Genomic DNA, 16854 nt, shown 5'->3' on the forward strand with positions numbered 1-16854 from the left:
ATTCAACTTAAAAAGATGACAAAGGAGGAAAAATAATTGAACCTATTCACAATTCTTCAACTAAAAGGCAATGCAGAAAGTATTGTGAATGCTGCTTTTAAGCCTCTGTCCCATAAAGGGCTCCCAATGTTTTCTCGTAACCTTGAATTTAGAAAGTCAATGTAGATTCTACCTCCGATTTCACGAACCGCTCTCGAGCACCTGTGCCAGCTCAGCTCTGCTCTGCAGGAAATGCACGTAGAGCCTCTTTTCATAAACATTATTAAGTCAGAGCTCGTTTCACAATCATGCACAGAATTAATGGGAGTCATGTTAGCATCTTCATTTCTCAACAGTTTTATTGCCTTTAAGAAAATTTTTGTAAAATATAAATACAAAGGCAGGAGATTTACTTACAAAGTTAAAACACAGATCTCAAACATAAACACACAATTCAGAAAATTTAGTTTATGTACAGTTTTCAAGCAACTTCAACATATGTTAGTTTTTCAATATTTTACAAGGTACAGAAAAAATAGTTCAAAGTCTTCTTTAAATAAAGAGCATAAAATGTTTAAACATATATAAACAATCCGGTTTGATGTGTGAAAACTAAATTTCACAGCTTTTAAATTAGGATATAAAAGTTCTTACAATTAGTTGATGCGTATGGATATGGTTTAATTTATATTACAAACTATTGAATTATATTCAATAGTGCTTACCTGGCCAAAGCAGGTAATTTTGTAAACAAAAAAACAAAAATAATATCACCAAGTGCCTTACCGAATCCTATCTCCCAAACAAGCCACATGACTTTGATCACATCACCTATAAAAAGTATGTTCTGTGTAATCAGTGCTTTGTATGAAACAAAGTCAGTGTGTGGGTGTGTTCTCTAAAAAAAAAAATGTTCCAAGTAATAACAAACTTATCCCAAAGCCTGTGTGCATTTAAAGAAACATTATATAACAATTTTGTAAAAACTGACTGAAGTTAAAAAAAAATTCTTCCAAAATCCATCCAACTGGAATTCAGATCTCTTATATAAAGGAAAGATATTTTCATATTTAATAGTGTCCTTTCTTTACAGAAACAATTGCATTTGAACACATATACATAAAGAAGTAATTGTATATAGCACTGTACATTAAACGGCCTGTTGGTTCACCAAAGGATGTCGAAGGGAGGCTCCTCATGTGGATGCAACCAATGAAGCGAGGAGCCCAGCAAAGTCTTGAGTTCGCTTGTAAACTCTACCAAGTCCAACAGCTCTTTGCTTTCTGGGTTAAACGCTTCAAGGTCCGTAGCACAAGCGAACAACTGGCTGAGAGAAGTCTGTTTGTAAAACTCTGCCTCTGTGATGGTGACGACTTCCAGATTGGGGAAGTTGCAGCGGAAGATGCGAGACGACATTTTTAGCCTCTTTACCACGTCTGAGAGCAAGAGCCAGTTTCGCGGTCTGTGGAGGCAAAGGAAAAAAACGTTCCAGCAACTGACGCGAAGCTATTCAACCCTCCACCGCTCCACCGCTGTGTGACTGAGCCTGCCCTCCCCACACAAACAAACCACCCCCTCCAAGCCAAGAGCTCTGCCCTGGGGCTCACACACCGTGGATGCAGGTGCTGGAGCCTGCAAACCTGAGCCTTGTGAGCACGTGTGCCAGCAGTCGTACCAATGTCTCAAACTTTCACCAGTCTGAGCCTGGCAGCAAGTCAGGGGATGGCCAACAGTTACAGCGTGAGTTTCAGCATCTCTGACTTCCGGAGATGCTGATACTGAATACAAGCCATTGGAGGGTTATTTTTCAGGTTAAGAAGACAATTCTTTAATTTAATCTTCCTACTTTTCTGCTCAGAAAACTTGAGTTACATCAATCACCAAAGTAATGAGAACATGCTAAAACCTGCCCTCCTTCTTGATTAGTATTTAGATCTACTTTTCCCACAGCTGTCATTAAAATGATTCAAATGACAAATGGTAGCTGTTTACTAAGCTAATTTATACCTTGACTATAACAGAGAATAGAACTTCTCAGGTCTTTGCTTATTATTATTATCATAGTATCTTCTGTAACGTGTTTGACTTCATTCAGAGTTTAAACAAGTTCTGTTGCAGCACCTAGAACAGCAGCAGCACTGTCGTGTTTTGACGATCCCGAAAGTATGTCCGCTCAGCAAAGCAGAATTTATTCATTAAATAAAATTAAGAACACTTTACAGACATCAATGCCAATTTAAAGCACTAGAAATGTTTGCATTTGGGGATGTTATACCAGGTGTCTGGCTGGAATGAGGGGAGGAATTTGTGTTCAAATGTTATTCACTCTGCTATGCATCAGAGATGAGTTGCTGCCATCCCAAGCCCAAAACCTGTATGTGTTCTTACCCCTGAGAGAGACACACTTGTATGTTGTAACATGGCAAGGGAGGCTCATCTGAAAATTCGAACTCAAACACATCGCTAAAGCCATCTTCATCTTCCTCACCCGGGCCAGGGGGGTTTGCCAAGACATCAAATCCGGATTCATCCTTCGGATCTAAATAAAATTGAATAAAGAGACCAAGTCAACATTTAAGAGACCACTGCAGGTCTTGCTTCCCTTCCAATAATATGATCTGTAAAAAAAATTGGTTTGTTTTCTTCCTAACTTCCCCTGCCACAAAAACAAGCCAGCCTCCACCCTCACCTGCTGCATGCTTTGGAAGTCTCCACATACAAAGAGATAAAGGGTAACATTTGCTTACCACATACAGAGCTTCCATAGAAGTCCCAGTACAAACCAGGGTCATCACCATTTCGACCTTGCAGGTCAGTTAAATACTCTGGAGAGGAAAAAACAACAACAAAAACATACTGATGAGAACAAAAAGGTGGCAAGTTTAGCAAACCGTCTGTCATACAGAGTCCCACCATGCATACTTCAAGCCTTCCACCAGAAACACAGCATATTCCTGATGCACACCCTATGGAAGACATCGTGGACATGCCATCCTCAAAACACGCCCGGAATTTGCTTCTCCCTGCATCCCTTCTCCCATCACATGAAACAATGACCACATATAACCACATGACATCACATAACCACCCTGTGTCTGACAGAGATGGACCTGACCTCAAGCTAGTAGTAGTAGCTGATAATGACCTTTTATTTCTGTGAAATGTGGGATTTGCCACGCTTTTTGGCCTGCAGTTACTCTGGACATCGATTTGGGGGTGAAGCAGTGGCCACAAAGAAACTGATGAAAAGATTTTTCCCTACAACTATGTTTAGGAGATCAAAGTGTGCTACACAGATGTAACTTGTGAGATTTGAACACTGAGTTGGTGAAAAAACACTGGGATTCAAGACACCAGGAAGTCTACAGTACTGGCGTCCTGACGCACCTATGTGTTCTCTGTGCTGGTACATGGGTAAGTGCTTAAACTGATTGACTGTGAGTACTGGAGACTTACAGAGGTGAGGTTAGTAGGGAAAACAAGTATCTTTAATCAAAACGAATGGGAAAACTCTAAAAGTACGTTACAACATGGACACATGTTTGAAGAGAAGAATGTAGGCATAATTTTATGAGATACAGAATGAAGAAGAACTTGCAAAAAATAATACATGGGGAAAAAAGAAAGACCGTGGGAAACTTGGCTGTGCTTTTGTACACAGAGGGAAGCTCTGCAAGTCCCCTACCAGGAAGCAAGGAGTAGGACTTTCTGGGGCTGAAACATCACCCCATGGCCATCTGCACCCTGGAGCCACCCACCTGTGAGGAAGGTCTCCATCAGCTCGCTGTGGGTCATCTTCACAATGGTCCTCCCCGAGTACGTCGCAAGCGTTGGGTCAGCACCATAAGACAGTAACAGGCGGACAATTTCTAAGTGATCATTTTCTACTGCATCATGGATAGGTCTAGGGAGAAGGGAAAAAAAGAGATCGCGGCGTTACACTTTGACTCAAGAATTATGTAAATGCATTTGAAAAGTAACTCCTGACTTCAGACCAAAGTTATTTATAGCGAATAACACTATTAATACAGCTGTCAATCGTCTCATTGTCAGTTTCACTCGCACAGCGCTCCTTCCCCTCTCGGTTTTTCACAGTCACACTGCTCGGGGCAGGCATTTCTGTTGCAGCTATTCATGGCCTTCCGCGTTTTGAGGGCCGGTACAATAATTACAGCCCTGTAACAGAAAGCAGGAGTTTGCACGATGCCTCGCAAACATCGTTTTGCTGCAAGTCGCTCTGCCACTCCAAATCTCTGCCCATTTAGCAGCGTGTTGCGCAGCACAGGCCCATTCAGCCTGCCTTTAAAATTTATTATACGTAACGGGGAGCAGTCTGGAAGCAGAACCTATCGCCCCCTGACTAATGAAGACGTGCTAAATCCCATCATTTCCCAGGACAGCGAGAAGCAGGGAACGGAACACAGCCAAGCCCAGGGGCGAGCAGCCACAGCAACTGCGCTCCTCTCCCTCCCTTCAGGCTGCTGAGCAGAAACGCGGCTGCCCCTGCCAGATCACAAGTCTAGAGAGAGAAGGACGGCTGCAGCCAGCACCGCGTGCTGCCTGCCTGCAAAACTCGCCAAGCCGCATCACAAGGAAACCTCATCTGGAAGTGGAGCAAGAAAAGCCCTGGGCCCTGTGTGCCAAGTGGTGCTGGCTGCTCACCAGGGCCGAGCCCCCCACCACACGCAGCAGCATCCCTGTTATTTGAGGACTGCACTGGCGTGGGCTGGTGGCCAGGGAGTGAGTTGGGATTGGTGGCTATGCAAAACAGTGCGGGGCCGGGGCGCAGAAGGGGACAGCCGCTGCCTTCACATCTATTGCAGAGTGGGGCTGGTGGGAGGGAGCTTTGAGATGCAGCATCTCACGAAGAAATACATTCCAGGTGTGCTTATTCCAAGTGCCTTCCAGTAGGCTGTGATGTAGGATGATTAACACTGCGGACATGAAGCACTCACACTTGCTCCCATCTCACTGGAAAGCTGTGCACAGTTCTGCTGTTAACATGCACACGCTACGCAGACATTAAGAGGCAAATACAGAGAGTGTGGAGCTCATTCCCTGCAGAGGGAGGGCTCACTCCATGCCAAGGGTCAGAGCACCCCTCATCAATCTCTCCAACATTGCACTGAAACAACACGCCCTGAGAAAGATGGTGCCACACTGCCTTGCAGCCCAGGCAGCCTCCCCTCAACACTCAGTGCATGTGCAGCAGCAACACTCACCCACACCAAAACACTACCATGCCCATTGGCACAGAGCATCTCATGCCAAAAACCTGGCAGGGCACAGGAAAGGTGCACGCAATGTTCCAACACTGAGTACATTTCTATCCCCTACTCACTCATGTTACTGCAGTTTTTAATGGTGTACTGTTTTCCATTTTATTTCAGAATTAGGATTTTCTGGTTTCATTCGGAGTGGGGGAAGGACTGTGGGTTTATTGGTTTGTGGGTTTTCTTGTTTGTTGTTTGTTGTCATTTTCTTTTTTTTTTTTTAACTGACTTACCTAAGTGGCTTTAGAAGCAGTAACGAATTCAAGATGATTGCTTAACTTATTAAAAACAGCACCTCAATTGCTGCCCGGTGTTTTCATCGATTTAACACCCGGCCAAGTTTATTAAAGAAGAAAACCCCAGGAGGGAGCCTCTCGCCCCTCTGTACAGCTGAGCAGGGCGCTGCAACTGGGCAGCAGTAGGGCAGGCAGTGGGATGCAGCAGCTCCATCTCTGCCGCCCACAGAGCACCCTGGCACGACCTGCATTTTATGAAGGCTATGAGAAAGAAAGGTGTAGCAAGGTTGTGCAGAAGGAGGAAGAACAATAAATAGAAGGAAGCAAAGGAAGGAAAGAAAATGTTGGCAGGGAGAAAAACGGGAGAGATTCACGCAGATAAAGCAGTAATGGGGCACTGACAGGATCCTTTATTGCTAGAACAGCTTTTTGGCAGGCTCACCGGTGGGATCGTGTGAAGGATACCCACATCTGCTTCTCCCACCAGGGTAGGCAAAGGAAGGAATGTTTCTCTATCTTGACGGGGCGTACCACCCTATTCGTAAGTTGCAGAAGTGAGTGCTGGAGCTAGCAACTTTCTGACATGAGAAAAAGATCCCTGTGAGTCCTTTCCTGCCCTCCTTTGCCCATATAATCTTTTCTGCCCTGAGCACTGATGAAATACTCTCTACCCCTAATAGTACCATTAACAGCAGTACAGTTTGTTTTTAAAACATACCCTTCAAAAAGGCCCCAGAAGGGTCTGGGGACATTCAAGAGCAGTGACATCCTACAGCAGACGCGCATCTCAGCCACTCTGATGTACCATCCAACCCTTACTACTATTTTTACTGCTCGAGTCAAGAAAACATTTCATTGGGGGTTTATCATTCCACCACCAAAATTATAAACAATTTAGACCAGACGGGTTTTGCTCACAGCCTTCCAGGCACCATCCAGATTTCCTCACTGCAGCAAGAGGCTTCGTTACTCCTACCAACACCAACCAGAGGGCGTGGAGAGAGCCACCTCAGCACGTTGTCTGCTGGCAACAGCTCAGCATCCCCCAACACACATTTAAGGAAAAGGAGGGAAAACACTGCAGCCTGTTTCCCTACATAGGGAAGCACAGCAACACAGACCCAAGTGTCAGGAACTGGAACCAAACCGAGTCCCCCTGACACACTGACCAATGGTGACACTGCGGGCTCACGCTGGCTGCCCAAGCAGCATGCTGAATGAGCTCACTATTGCTGTCCAGGGACTCAAGAGCTCCCAGAGCGACCAAAAATACCTCTGGCTGATGAGTGGACTGGGGAGGTGGTGGAGGGGACAACGAAGCACATTCAGTGCAGTTACAGAAGCAGGGGTGGGGTGTTAAGTCTTTGATGATGGGGTTTCTTTTTCTTGTTTGTTTGCTTTTAAGACATAAATATCTTCCCAAGGGGGCAACACATTCAGGAATCTAACCATAGCCACCCCTGTTCATCGCAGGGAAGTTGGTTTAGATGGCCTTTAAAGGTCCCTTCCAGCTCAAACAATTCTATGAATCTACAAATTGGAACCTGAAAAGCAACAAAGTTGAGAAAGATTGACACCGCTTTTCTCCCAAAAGTTTTAAGGATGAGAACTGCTTCAGGCTTCAAGATCAAAACGCGATTTGTCTTATGAATGCCGGGAGCTGCTCTGGGGAGATGGACAAGGCTGGCCCAAGTGAAAGCAGAGGCAGCACTGCTCAGGCACTCCCCACCAAAGCCTCTGCTCTCAGTTCTGTTGGTAGTCGCACTGCAGCATCAGGCTTGCATGCACCTGGGATTTACACTGTCCACGGGACACAATCTCAAAAAACACTAAGCCTGCCACCAGAAAGCAAAGGGAGGCACAAGTTGAGTTCTGACAGCAAATCCAGGGTCAGACTATGCACTCCTAAAGTGCATTTTCTCCAAAACAACTTTCACACCAGCCAAGATTGTTCCTGAAAGATCAACTCCACCTTTGAACTGAACCCCAATCCACACTTCCAGGTGGCAGTGATGGCACAGCTCCGGGTGGTTTGCTATCTGAGTTATTCCGTCAGTGGGACAAACAGCTTTGGGATCCCTTCAAGGGGGCGCTGGGTGCCCCTGGGGGGCTCCTCCAGTGGCTGCCTTGGGGCAGCCGTTGGGGCCCTGACGGACCAACCCCACAGCCCAACTTTTGTTCTGCAGACTCCTCCCTTACCCAGCTAATGCATGAAGAGCTTAAAAACAAAAGCAGCAGACCTTAGTCATGCTGATTTTCCCTCCCCGGCTATTGGGATGGTGATGGCAAATGTGATAAACAATTTGAGATAACAAGCAGCAGGAGCCTGGCGGAATACAAAGCGACCTGTCCCCAACACCAATAGCTGCGATCAAGTAATGCATATTCGGGGGAAAAGTTATCCCAAGGTCAGCCCCGCAGAGGTGGCCAAAGGCGGTCTTAGGGGTCGGGTAGGACTTTCCATTAGGAGACGCACCAGGAGCCTAGAAAAGATGCCTAGCCACATGCTCTACATCCTCAAAGCAAAATGGAAAACATAAAACAAAACCAATCTCAATATCTATTCTGTGAATACCCCTACAATTCTCTTAAGGGAAACAAAAGCCAGCACTGGCACTAAAAAAATCAATCCAAAATATGCAACGCGCAGACAGTATGGTTTAACAGCTAAGCAAAACAACATTTTTATATAGCACATATAGGGCTTGCACAACCAATCGCTGCAAAAGCCTGAAGTGCTCTTAAAAGTAACACCACTAACAAGGCAAAGACCACTCTTTTGGCACAATTCAAAGGACCTGGAGCACAGACAAATGGAGCTGCAGCTCAAGTATCATTCCTTCCTGCCCTGCAGCTGGGGATTTCACAAACTCTTTAAAAAAAAAAAAAAAAAAAAAAACTTGTTAAAATTCCCAGGAGAAAAAAAAAAACCCACACTGCGCTGAATTTGAGGCACAACAATTCCAGCACTCCATCACTCTGAGAGCCTGAGGCCTGGCCCCAAAGACAAGGGGCAGAGCAGCACTGCAACCCTGGGGGCTTCACGCAAGTTTGGGGGCAGAAGGCAGAGGGATGAGGCACATCCCCACGTGGCCATCACGGTGCTGGGTGCTGCTCACCTGGTTCCATCCTGCGCGCTGCAGTTGACATCAGCCCCGTACTCGAGGAGGTGCCGCACGATGCTCAGCCAGCCCCTGGCACAGGCCTCATGCAGGGCACAGTAACCTGCGTTGTCACGGTGGTTGACATCGCAGACCTTGTTTTCCAGACAGTACAGCACCACTTCCTGGAAAGAGCAGAGGACGAAAAACAGACACACTGAGTTATTTGTCACTGCACGGGCTTCTCTTCTCTAAAGAAAAAGATTATGGAGGAGACGACACACACAACCGCTATGATAATTCCATGCGTGGGGCTGGCAGCAATGCTTTGGCCTTTACACCTGCACTTCTGAGTGCAGGATTCTGCACGTACAACAGCATCGTGGCTAACATCAGTTGGGATTGTAAAAGGAAAAAGCACGTGACCCGATGCAAAACACATTTAACAAATAAAGGACAGTTTACTATCAGGAAACAAAAAAGCTTGGTTCTGTCATCACCGGGGAAATCCCATCTTCACCCACGCTGATTCCTGGTGGAATCCAAGTGGCACCAGCTCCAAACAGCGAACTCAGTGCTGTAAACTCAGCACCATTCGTCCTGCAGTCAGTGCACCACAGTGGAGTCCAACCAAAGATTTGGGGTGATGCAAGTCTTCCTCTATTTGTGCAAAAAAAAAACTCAACCCAATCTGGACAGACCGGAGAGGAGCTTTTCAGTATCTGAACAGGAGCTATAAGAAGAAAGGAGACAGACTCCTTGGCACAGCCTGTTGTGATACAGGTTTAGTTGGAAATGGTTTCCAACTAAAAGGGGAGATTTAGACCAGATATAAAGAAGTTTTTTATAATAGGAGTGGTGAGGCACTGGCACAGGTTGCCCAGAGAGGCAGTGGAAGCCCCATTTCTGGAGACACTCAAGGTCAGGCTGGACAGGGCTCTGAGCACCCTGATGTAGCTGCAGGTGTACCTGTTCACTGCAGGGGAGTTGGACAAGACAGGCCTTTTAGGGCCTCTTCCAACTCAAACAATTCTGTGATTCAGTGATTCTACGATTTTAAGTGATGCTGTAGGCACACACACAGCAAAATGAAAGCACTGATTGTGCATTTGCTGCTCCCAAGGATTACAAAGTACAGCAAGGATCAGGGGGCCCTTTGCTTTGTCAAAAGACAAAAATTCAGCCAACACTACGCACAATGCAGATATTTCTCCTGGCTTCAAATCCAGCAGAAAGCCCGCAATCAGCCGCGCTCCCAGCATCCCTGACCTGGGTACTGGTATCCAGGATACAGCATGGAGCCATGCTTCTCACAGGCCCACGCCAACCAGCCTGAGAACAAGAACGGAGCAGCCAGAAGCCATCCCACCCCAAGTCTTGGCCACCATCATCCCACTCATTGCCCCCAGGGCCAAGAACCAGCCCAGAGAAGAGGATGCTCTCACCTCATGCTTTCCCAAGGAAGAGTGGTGTGAAATTATACCCTAAAGGCATGACTTTCCCTGCACACCAGGCCTCCCTGCCGGGCACACAACGGGTGGATGGTTGCAGGCAGCAGAAGCCTGGCCACGCTCAGCGCCACTTTTAGCACGCAGTTACCGTTTAAAATAGCTTTTGCAGCTCGGAATAAGAAAAGGGCCTTTCAACTATTTCTGCAGAAGGAAAAGGCTCGTTTCAGGGCAGAGGACCCACCGCTGGCCAAAAACGCTAATTCTGTCGGGCAATTCTACATTAAGAGGCTATAAGAAGAATGCCATTACCCACAAAATGTAACCATAAAGCCCATAAAACTCTACATTGTTAATTAATTAAATGCCTCATTAACTTTTTCTTAACATGATTTATTCAATTCACAAAAAAATTAGCCATCGGTGGCGAATGTGGGGACATGTGGTGTTACAAACATGCTTTGGGTTCCACAAGCATCTCTCACCAGCACTGGAGGAAGGCCATGAAAGTGCAACAGGAAAGCTCAACGCCTGTGTGGGTGCTCTGCTCTGCTCCCAGACGAAGCACAGACAGACTCACTGACCGGAGCAGACACGACAACCTGTGTTGCTCGGCATGGGGCTGGGCCCCAAGGCAATTCCCAGTGTCAGCGGAGAGAGCCCACCAGAGCCTTTGCCCCCCCTACACCACACATTTAACTGCCTTCCCAAATGGGACTTATTCCCTAATCTACCAGAGAACTTCCCAAGTCCAGGCACGGACTAAAAAGCACTGAGCAAGCACACGGACGGGCAGCCTTTCTCCCGTCGCATTCATTACAGAAGCTGCTTGTAATTTTTTTCCAAAAAGCCTTTATGCTCCCTGTAATTCCCCCTCCTCTTTCCCCCCTCCGCAAACAGTAAATTACAGTTTTAAGACTACTATTATCTCAAGTCATTTGTTTCAAATGGTGAAAACGTAATGGATTCAAGCACGACCGCAGGCTGATGCGCGGGGCCTGGCGCAGACTCCAACCAAGGAAGCGCACGGCTCTCCCGCAGCCCCGGGTTAGCTGTGAGCACAGCGATGTGCCTCTGAATGAGCCACAGCCGCCCCGCGGCACCACCGGCTCTGCTGCTCACGGGGATGGCAGAGAACAAGTGTCTCCAGCTGCCACAGGTCACACGCTAGCAAATGAGCTTGACCCACCAGCTTGTTGTTTTGTTGTTTTTTTTTTTGTGGAACTTCTTGACCACTGCAATTTTTCCAGGGGATTCAGCTTCCTACTGAGCACAGCAGTGCAGCTGCTGGCTAGCAAACAGGCCAGACGCAGAGCTCCCACAGCTGCTCCAACTACGGCAGCCATCCCCACTAACAGCCACAGAGCTCTTCCCCTGCTGTGCTCCTGGGGAGATCCAGCGCAGCCGCCCTCTGACAGAAAATGAAAACCCCACCCAAACACAGGTCCACTCAAGGCTTTCAGGACCTTCACCCTGGCTGCTGGCTGCAGCCATCCTGATAAGGGCTGCAGCCAACTCCCGCTATCAGCAAAGCAGACAGAAAGCCCTCAGCCCCTGCTTCAACAGGACCTTGGCTCATCACAGATTTTTTTAGAAGCTCCCACTGACCTGAGTGGAGCACAGAAAGCAAAGTGCCCGGTGTCCCGTGGCAGCCCACTATGCAACTGAGCGCTTGTCCCTGAAGATGCCAAGCAGGAAGAAAATACCCACTCAAAACTAACAGCATACACTGCAATATATTTTGGCTTTGGATCCATGGGAAATTTTAGATCTTAAATAATTTAAATGATGAAGATTGCCATAGTAACATTGTAGCAACTACCGCTCCTCCTCCCAGCTAGAAGTGCCCCAAGCTGGAAGCAGTTGTGCACAGGACACATACCACAGAACCACGGAATCATAAAAACTGGAAAAAACCTTTAAGATCACCCAGTCTAACCTCTAAGACCAACCAGCCCATCACACCATGCCCACTGCCCATGTCCCTCAGCGCCACATCCACACGGCTCTTGAACACCTCCAGGGACAGCAACTCCACCACCTTCCTGAGCAGCCTGTGCCCCTGCCTCACCACTCTTTCTGAGAAGAAATTGTTCCTAATATCCAACTTGAACCTCTTCTGGAGCAAATTGAGGCCATTCCCTTTTATCCTACCTGGAAGAAGAGGCTGATCCCCACCTCATCACATCCTCCTTTCAGGTGGCTGTATAGACTGGTAGGTCTCCCCTGAGCCTCCTCTTCTTCAGACTGCACAATCCCAACTCCCTCAGCTGTTCCTCGTAAGACTTGTGCTTCAGACCCCTCACAGCTTCACTGCCCTTCTTGGAACACACTCGAAGGCCCCAGTGTCTTTCTTGCAGTGCGGGGTCCAACCTCCTGCCTGCCCTCTCCCAGAGCTGCAGGCCTCCCTCCAGCCCCGGCCACACAGAGGCCATGCCCAGGCTCCAACAAGACCTTAAGTTCTGTTGATGCTCAGACTGATACCACTAGTGCTGATGTTGAGGCTGTCCCTTCACCCAGCCACTGAGGCCACCCACACTGAGGCCAGGAATTGCACGCTGCTGCGCAAGGCCTGGCACTGCATGACAACACCTCCCAGATCTATATACCCAAATACAAGTGTCCTGAGCAGCTGAGCCACTGAACGCATCGCTCTCCGATTTCCGTAGCACCCGGGGGCTGTTCCGTGAGCAGGAGCAGCGCTGGGAAGCCCCAGGCCGCCGGCACAACATGCATGGAGCACTCCTGCGGTACATGTGAGCATGCAGGAGGACACTGAGTGCTGTGTCACACACCCATCGCTCCTTGGAGAAAAGACGGAAAAACAAAAGCCCGCTTCTAAACCACCCGCTCCTCAGCCAGGGACAAAGGCAAAAATGACACGGCTCATTAGAGATCACCTAAAAAAATAAAAGTCCTGGGTTCTGTTTGCAGATGGTTCGCATTTAGGCGGAAGCCAGGGCTGCTAATAGATCTTCACCCCGTGCTTGCAGCCCTCCTCGTGGGAGGGGGGAAAGGTTCCTGCAGTGCACCAGGCTCCCACCCATCCCACTGGAACACCCTCGGGCGCAGGCTCACCTCGTAGCCCAGGCGGGCCGCTCGCTGCAGCAGTGTCTCGCCTGCGTTCTTGTTGACGATGAGACGGCGGGCCTCAGGCGGCATGGGCCGGCTGGGGGGGGGCTCAGGAGGGGGACTGGCCACCTGCAACGCGGCAGGCTGGGGAGGCGGTGGGGCGGGCTGCAGCCGCTCATACAGCTTCTGCTCGTAAGGTTTGGCGGGCGAAGAGTCGCAGTCTGAAGTGGGCTCCGTGCGCTTCCTCACCTTCTTCGGCACCGCCACCTGTCAAAGCCATCACCGTGTCGGGGTTTTGTCTTTTACTTTTCCCTCCCCGCTTTTACAATGCAGCATTTTGCCGGCAGAGAATTACACCCTTCTGCCGGCGCTGAATTTTTCTTAAGAAGGCCCTGCAATGGCTTTTAAACGCGAGACTCCTCCATCCCCACAGCAGCAGATCAAACACGGGCAGGGTAAGGAAAGCAAACGTAGAACGTGCAAAGCACGCACAGAAACGCCGGCGCGGAGCACCGCTGCCTGCATGCACGCAGTGCAGTCGCTCTGTGCGTTAGCTCTGCACACGGTGCGCTAGTGGGCAATTAAGGCTAAATAAAGATACCTTATCTTCGGCATTTTCGATATCTGTGGTGTCATCCCCTGTCAGGGATGACCTCCTCCTCCTCTCCTGCAGTGCCAAGTGTTTTGTTTTACACTGACGTTTCCCTGATGGCTTCTCGCACTCGGCGTATTTCTGCAGCAGAGACTCAGGTTGGAAATCCTCCTCTTCGTCTGTGTACAGCCCATCTGTCTTCCGGCTTTCTTTAATTTTCTGCTGTTTGGCAGCCAACCTCGAGGCTGGAGTGCAGCTTGGCTGAGCCTGCCTTTTGCTGTTTGCATTGCTGGATGAAAGGCTCTTCATGTGCGGAGACACTGGGAATACAGGCAAGCCTAAACGGGAAGGAAAGGCATTACACGTTGCATGGCGCGTTAAAAGCAAAACATATTGCTAGCACTTAACACGAACTCCTTGACTGCTTAAGAGATCTACCAATTACATTTTCAAATCATTAATATTTCAAGCGTGCCGCATTCCAATTGTAAACAGCATCCTGCAACCTAACGTCCGCTAACAGTCGCGACGCCCCAATGCGAAGAGCTGCACTCAGCTCCCTGCTGCCAGCACCCAGCTGGGGAGCAGCCGCTCCTTACCTGGGCTGCCTGCTCCAGGCACTGGGAACCCAGCGCTCCGCACCTGCGCCCCACCGGGCTGCGCCTGCAAGGATGGAGCTGGAAGGGGGAGAGGGAGAATGGAGAGTGTGGGGGAGTCTGGTGGGACAGCCGTGAGGGCAGCAAGAGAGGGAGCATCCCTGCAGCGGTTTTAAGTCAGCACAAGAGAGGCCTGCGGCAGGACGCACTCAAGGACAGGTTGGGTTGGTAGAGGGCTCGTTCTCATGGGCCAAAAGCCACAATGAGAAAAAGAGTGCAAGCAGGTCTGCAACAAAACAAGGACAGGAAAGTTGACTTTTTATAGCCCGAATTCCCCTCAGGAAGAGAAGCGAGATGACCTCAGAACCAAGTCCTTTGCAGAAAGATGCACTAAGGGCGGCTGGAAAGGAAGGGACACTTCAGCCTGACAATGCCACACCACTGAGAGACGGTGCGGAAAAAACCCACAGCACTTGAAACAGACTCTTCTCACCGAGGAGTCTCTGAAGTGATGCTGCTTTCAGAAGAGAAGAGGTGGCAGGAGCAAACAAGGCACCAGGCTGCTCCCAGAACTGAAACCTTTATTTAAAGAGGCGTGATCCAGAGCCAGCTGGTAACAAAAAATCTAGAATGCTCTTCACACTTCTACCTTCCCTTAAATAGAGCTGCAAAGGCAACTTGCAGAAGACTTTCCGGACTAAAGATGAAAACAGAAATCCCTTGCTTTGGAGCCACTTTCTAGAAAAAGATGCACATGGTGGTGTGCCAGCCAGATGTCAGGGAGTTTATGGGACACATGATGTGCAGATTGTGCACCAAAATCCAGTGAGCCTCCAGGCTCTGCAGCTGGGCAGGATGCCTTCCAGCTGAGGGCTGAGCCCACCACTGTGGGGCCGTCCTTCCAGCACCACAGATCTTTCTAACCACGATGGGAGAGCAGCAAGAGCGGGCAGGAATATCCCTTTAATATCCATGCAAGTTAAAAAACCCAGCCCCATGAGTGATGTGGCTTGTGGTGAGCTGACTCAGAGCAGGGCCAGCTCCCTGCCCGCAGGCTGCAGGATGCCTCGGCTGCTGCCGGCACCGCGGGCCATGGCTGGAGTGCTGTAGGAGCGTGCCTCCCAGCACGGCCAGCACGTGGGAGCAGCCACAGAGAGAAACGGCCAGGGAAACAGGGTCTGCTCCTGCATTAGAAACACCTGCTTGAGGCCAGAGAGAGAAATTTGAGGACAGGTCCCGGGTGAGAAGGAACATGCAGAAGTCTCCATCCTGGCGTGACCACCACACAGTGAATGCTCTGTTGCACAACAGGGAAAACTTCCCCACCCTGGTAAACTACAGATTTAAAGGCTTACACTTCAGCGAGGCCAGCAAAGTGACCTGAACGGTTTCTAGAACCTCCACATGCTGGCCATTGAGGAGCAACTTAGATGGGTTTATGGTTTTATGAGAGGCTTCCAAAACCAGAAGGCTTTTCGTAGTCATGGGGTGACTGAATCTCAACACCTCTGAAGCAGAGCACGAATGGGGCGGCATCTTTTTCTCTTTCCCAAGGTTACGTGTTAAGAGAAGACTGCCACTGCCTCAGGAGGCATTGCGGGGGAAAGCCAAGCATCCTCACACAATGCACCTCCTTGTTAGTGACCCTCGTTTAATCTCTACAAGATATCTCTTTCTGGAAGTACAAAGGAGAGCAGGAGATGGGCAGGGATGTCTGAGCGGATACCACGCTCACCAAGGCAGCACATAAAGCAAGGGAGGAAGAGTTAAAGCACCTTTTAAACTGTCTTGATCTTCTGCTCCATAAATCCTTTTGGAGAATTTCCCCAACAGTAAGCATCAAAGTTTGGGGTTTTCTGCAGTTAGATAATCATAACAAGTAGAAAGATGGGCAAGAAGCTTTAGGACAGAACTGAAGCTGGCAACTTTACGTGCGACTGCTTTGGACATGCCACCCAGGAACACTGTCTCCAGTGCAGGGTGACCTAGCTTCAGTCCTGCCCTTGGTGTGGGACAGCAGGACCCCTTCCTTCTGCTTCTCCCTCTCGACAGGGTCTCAGCAATGCCACCAGCTTGATGGAGCTGCCAGCCCTGGGGGAGTCCAAGCATCAGCCTGGGAGCTGCCCCACCATGGCCTCTCCCCAAGACAGCGACTGAGCAGAAAGGAGGAGAGAGGGCAGGGAAAGGGGACACTGGGGAGACAGTCAGAAACAAAACCAAAGAAATGGGATGCCCCTTCAGGGAGTGACCCACACAACAGAGCCTGAGTACCATGGGGCTAAGAGGATGCCTGGAGCAAACCATCCAGGCACCTCTCAGGGAGGATGATGAGCCTGGCTCAGGGCCCAGGAAGAAGAGGCAGGGAAGCCCAGCAGAGCACAGAGTGACGGAGACATTGGGTTCCCAGACACGCCACTGGTAGCTGTCCCAATGCTGCCCACCCCACCACTCTGATCCCGCACCCAGACTGACAGTCTGCTCCCTCCCAGCCTCCCTCGCCCACCACCACCATACACACCCCCCATCTCCTCTAGAGACACAAGCTCTATCTCCATGT

At 49.2% G+C, this 16854-nt stretch overlaps 1 protein-coding gene across 7 annotated transcripts in view; it reads right to left on the reverse strand.

Moving 5' to 3' along the window:
- Positions 1-307: 307 nt before the first annotated feature.
- The window catches only part of BCOR (BCL6 corepressor), a 58909-nt gene continuing 42362 nt past the window's right edge, over positions 308-16854 (reverse strand). For all 7 annotated transcript variants that reach the window (XM_052673936.1, XM_052673934.1, XM_052673929.1 and 4 more), the window contains 7 exons: positions 13711-14039; positions 13116-13376; positions 8608-8774; positions 3738-3883; positions 2727-2804; positions 2368-2518; positions 308-1441 (listed from right to left, as the gene is read on the reverse strand). In XM_052673936.1, coding sequence (XP_052529896.1) covers positions 1147-1441; positions 2368-2518; positions 2727-2804; positions 3738-3883; positions 8608-8774; positions 13116-13376; positions 13711-14039 — 1427 coding nt within the window. In that variant the 3' untranslated portion in view covers positions 308-1146. The remainder of the gene's footprint in view (positions 1442-2367; positions 2519-2726; positions 2805-3737; positions 3884-8607; positions 8775-13115; positions 13377-13710; positions 14040-16854) is intronic.

This window comes from Tympanuchus pallidicinctus, unplaced genomic scaffold, assembly GCF_026119805.1.
Source record: "Tympanuchus pallidicinctus isolate F22 unplaced genomic scaffold, pur_lepc_1.0 scaffold14, whole genome shotgun sequence".
In the NCBI taxonomy this organism is placed as follows: Eukaryota; Metazoa; Chordata; class Aves; order Galliformes; family Phasianidae; genus Tympanuchus; species Tympanuchus pallidicinctus.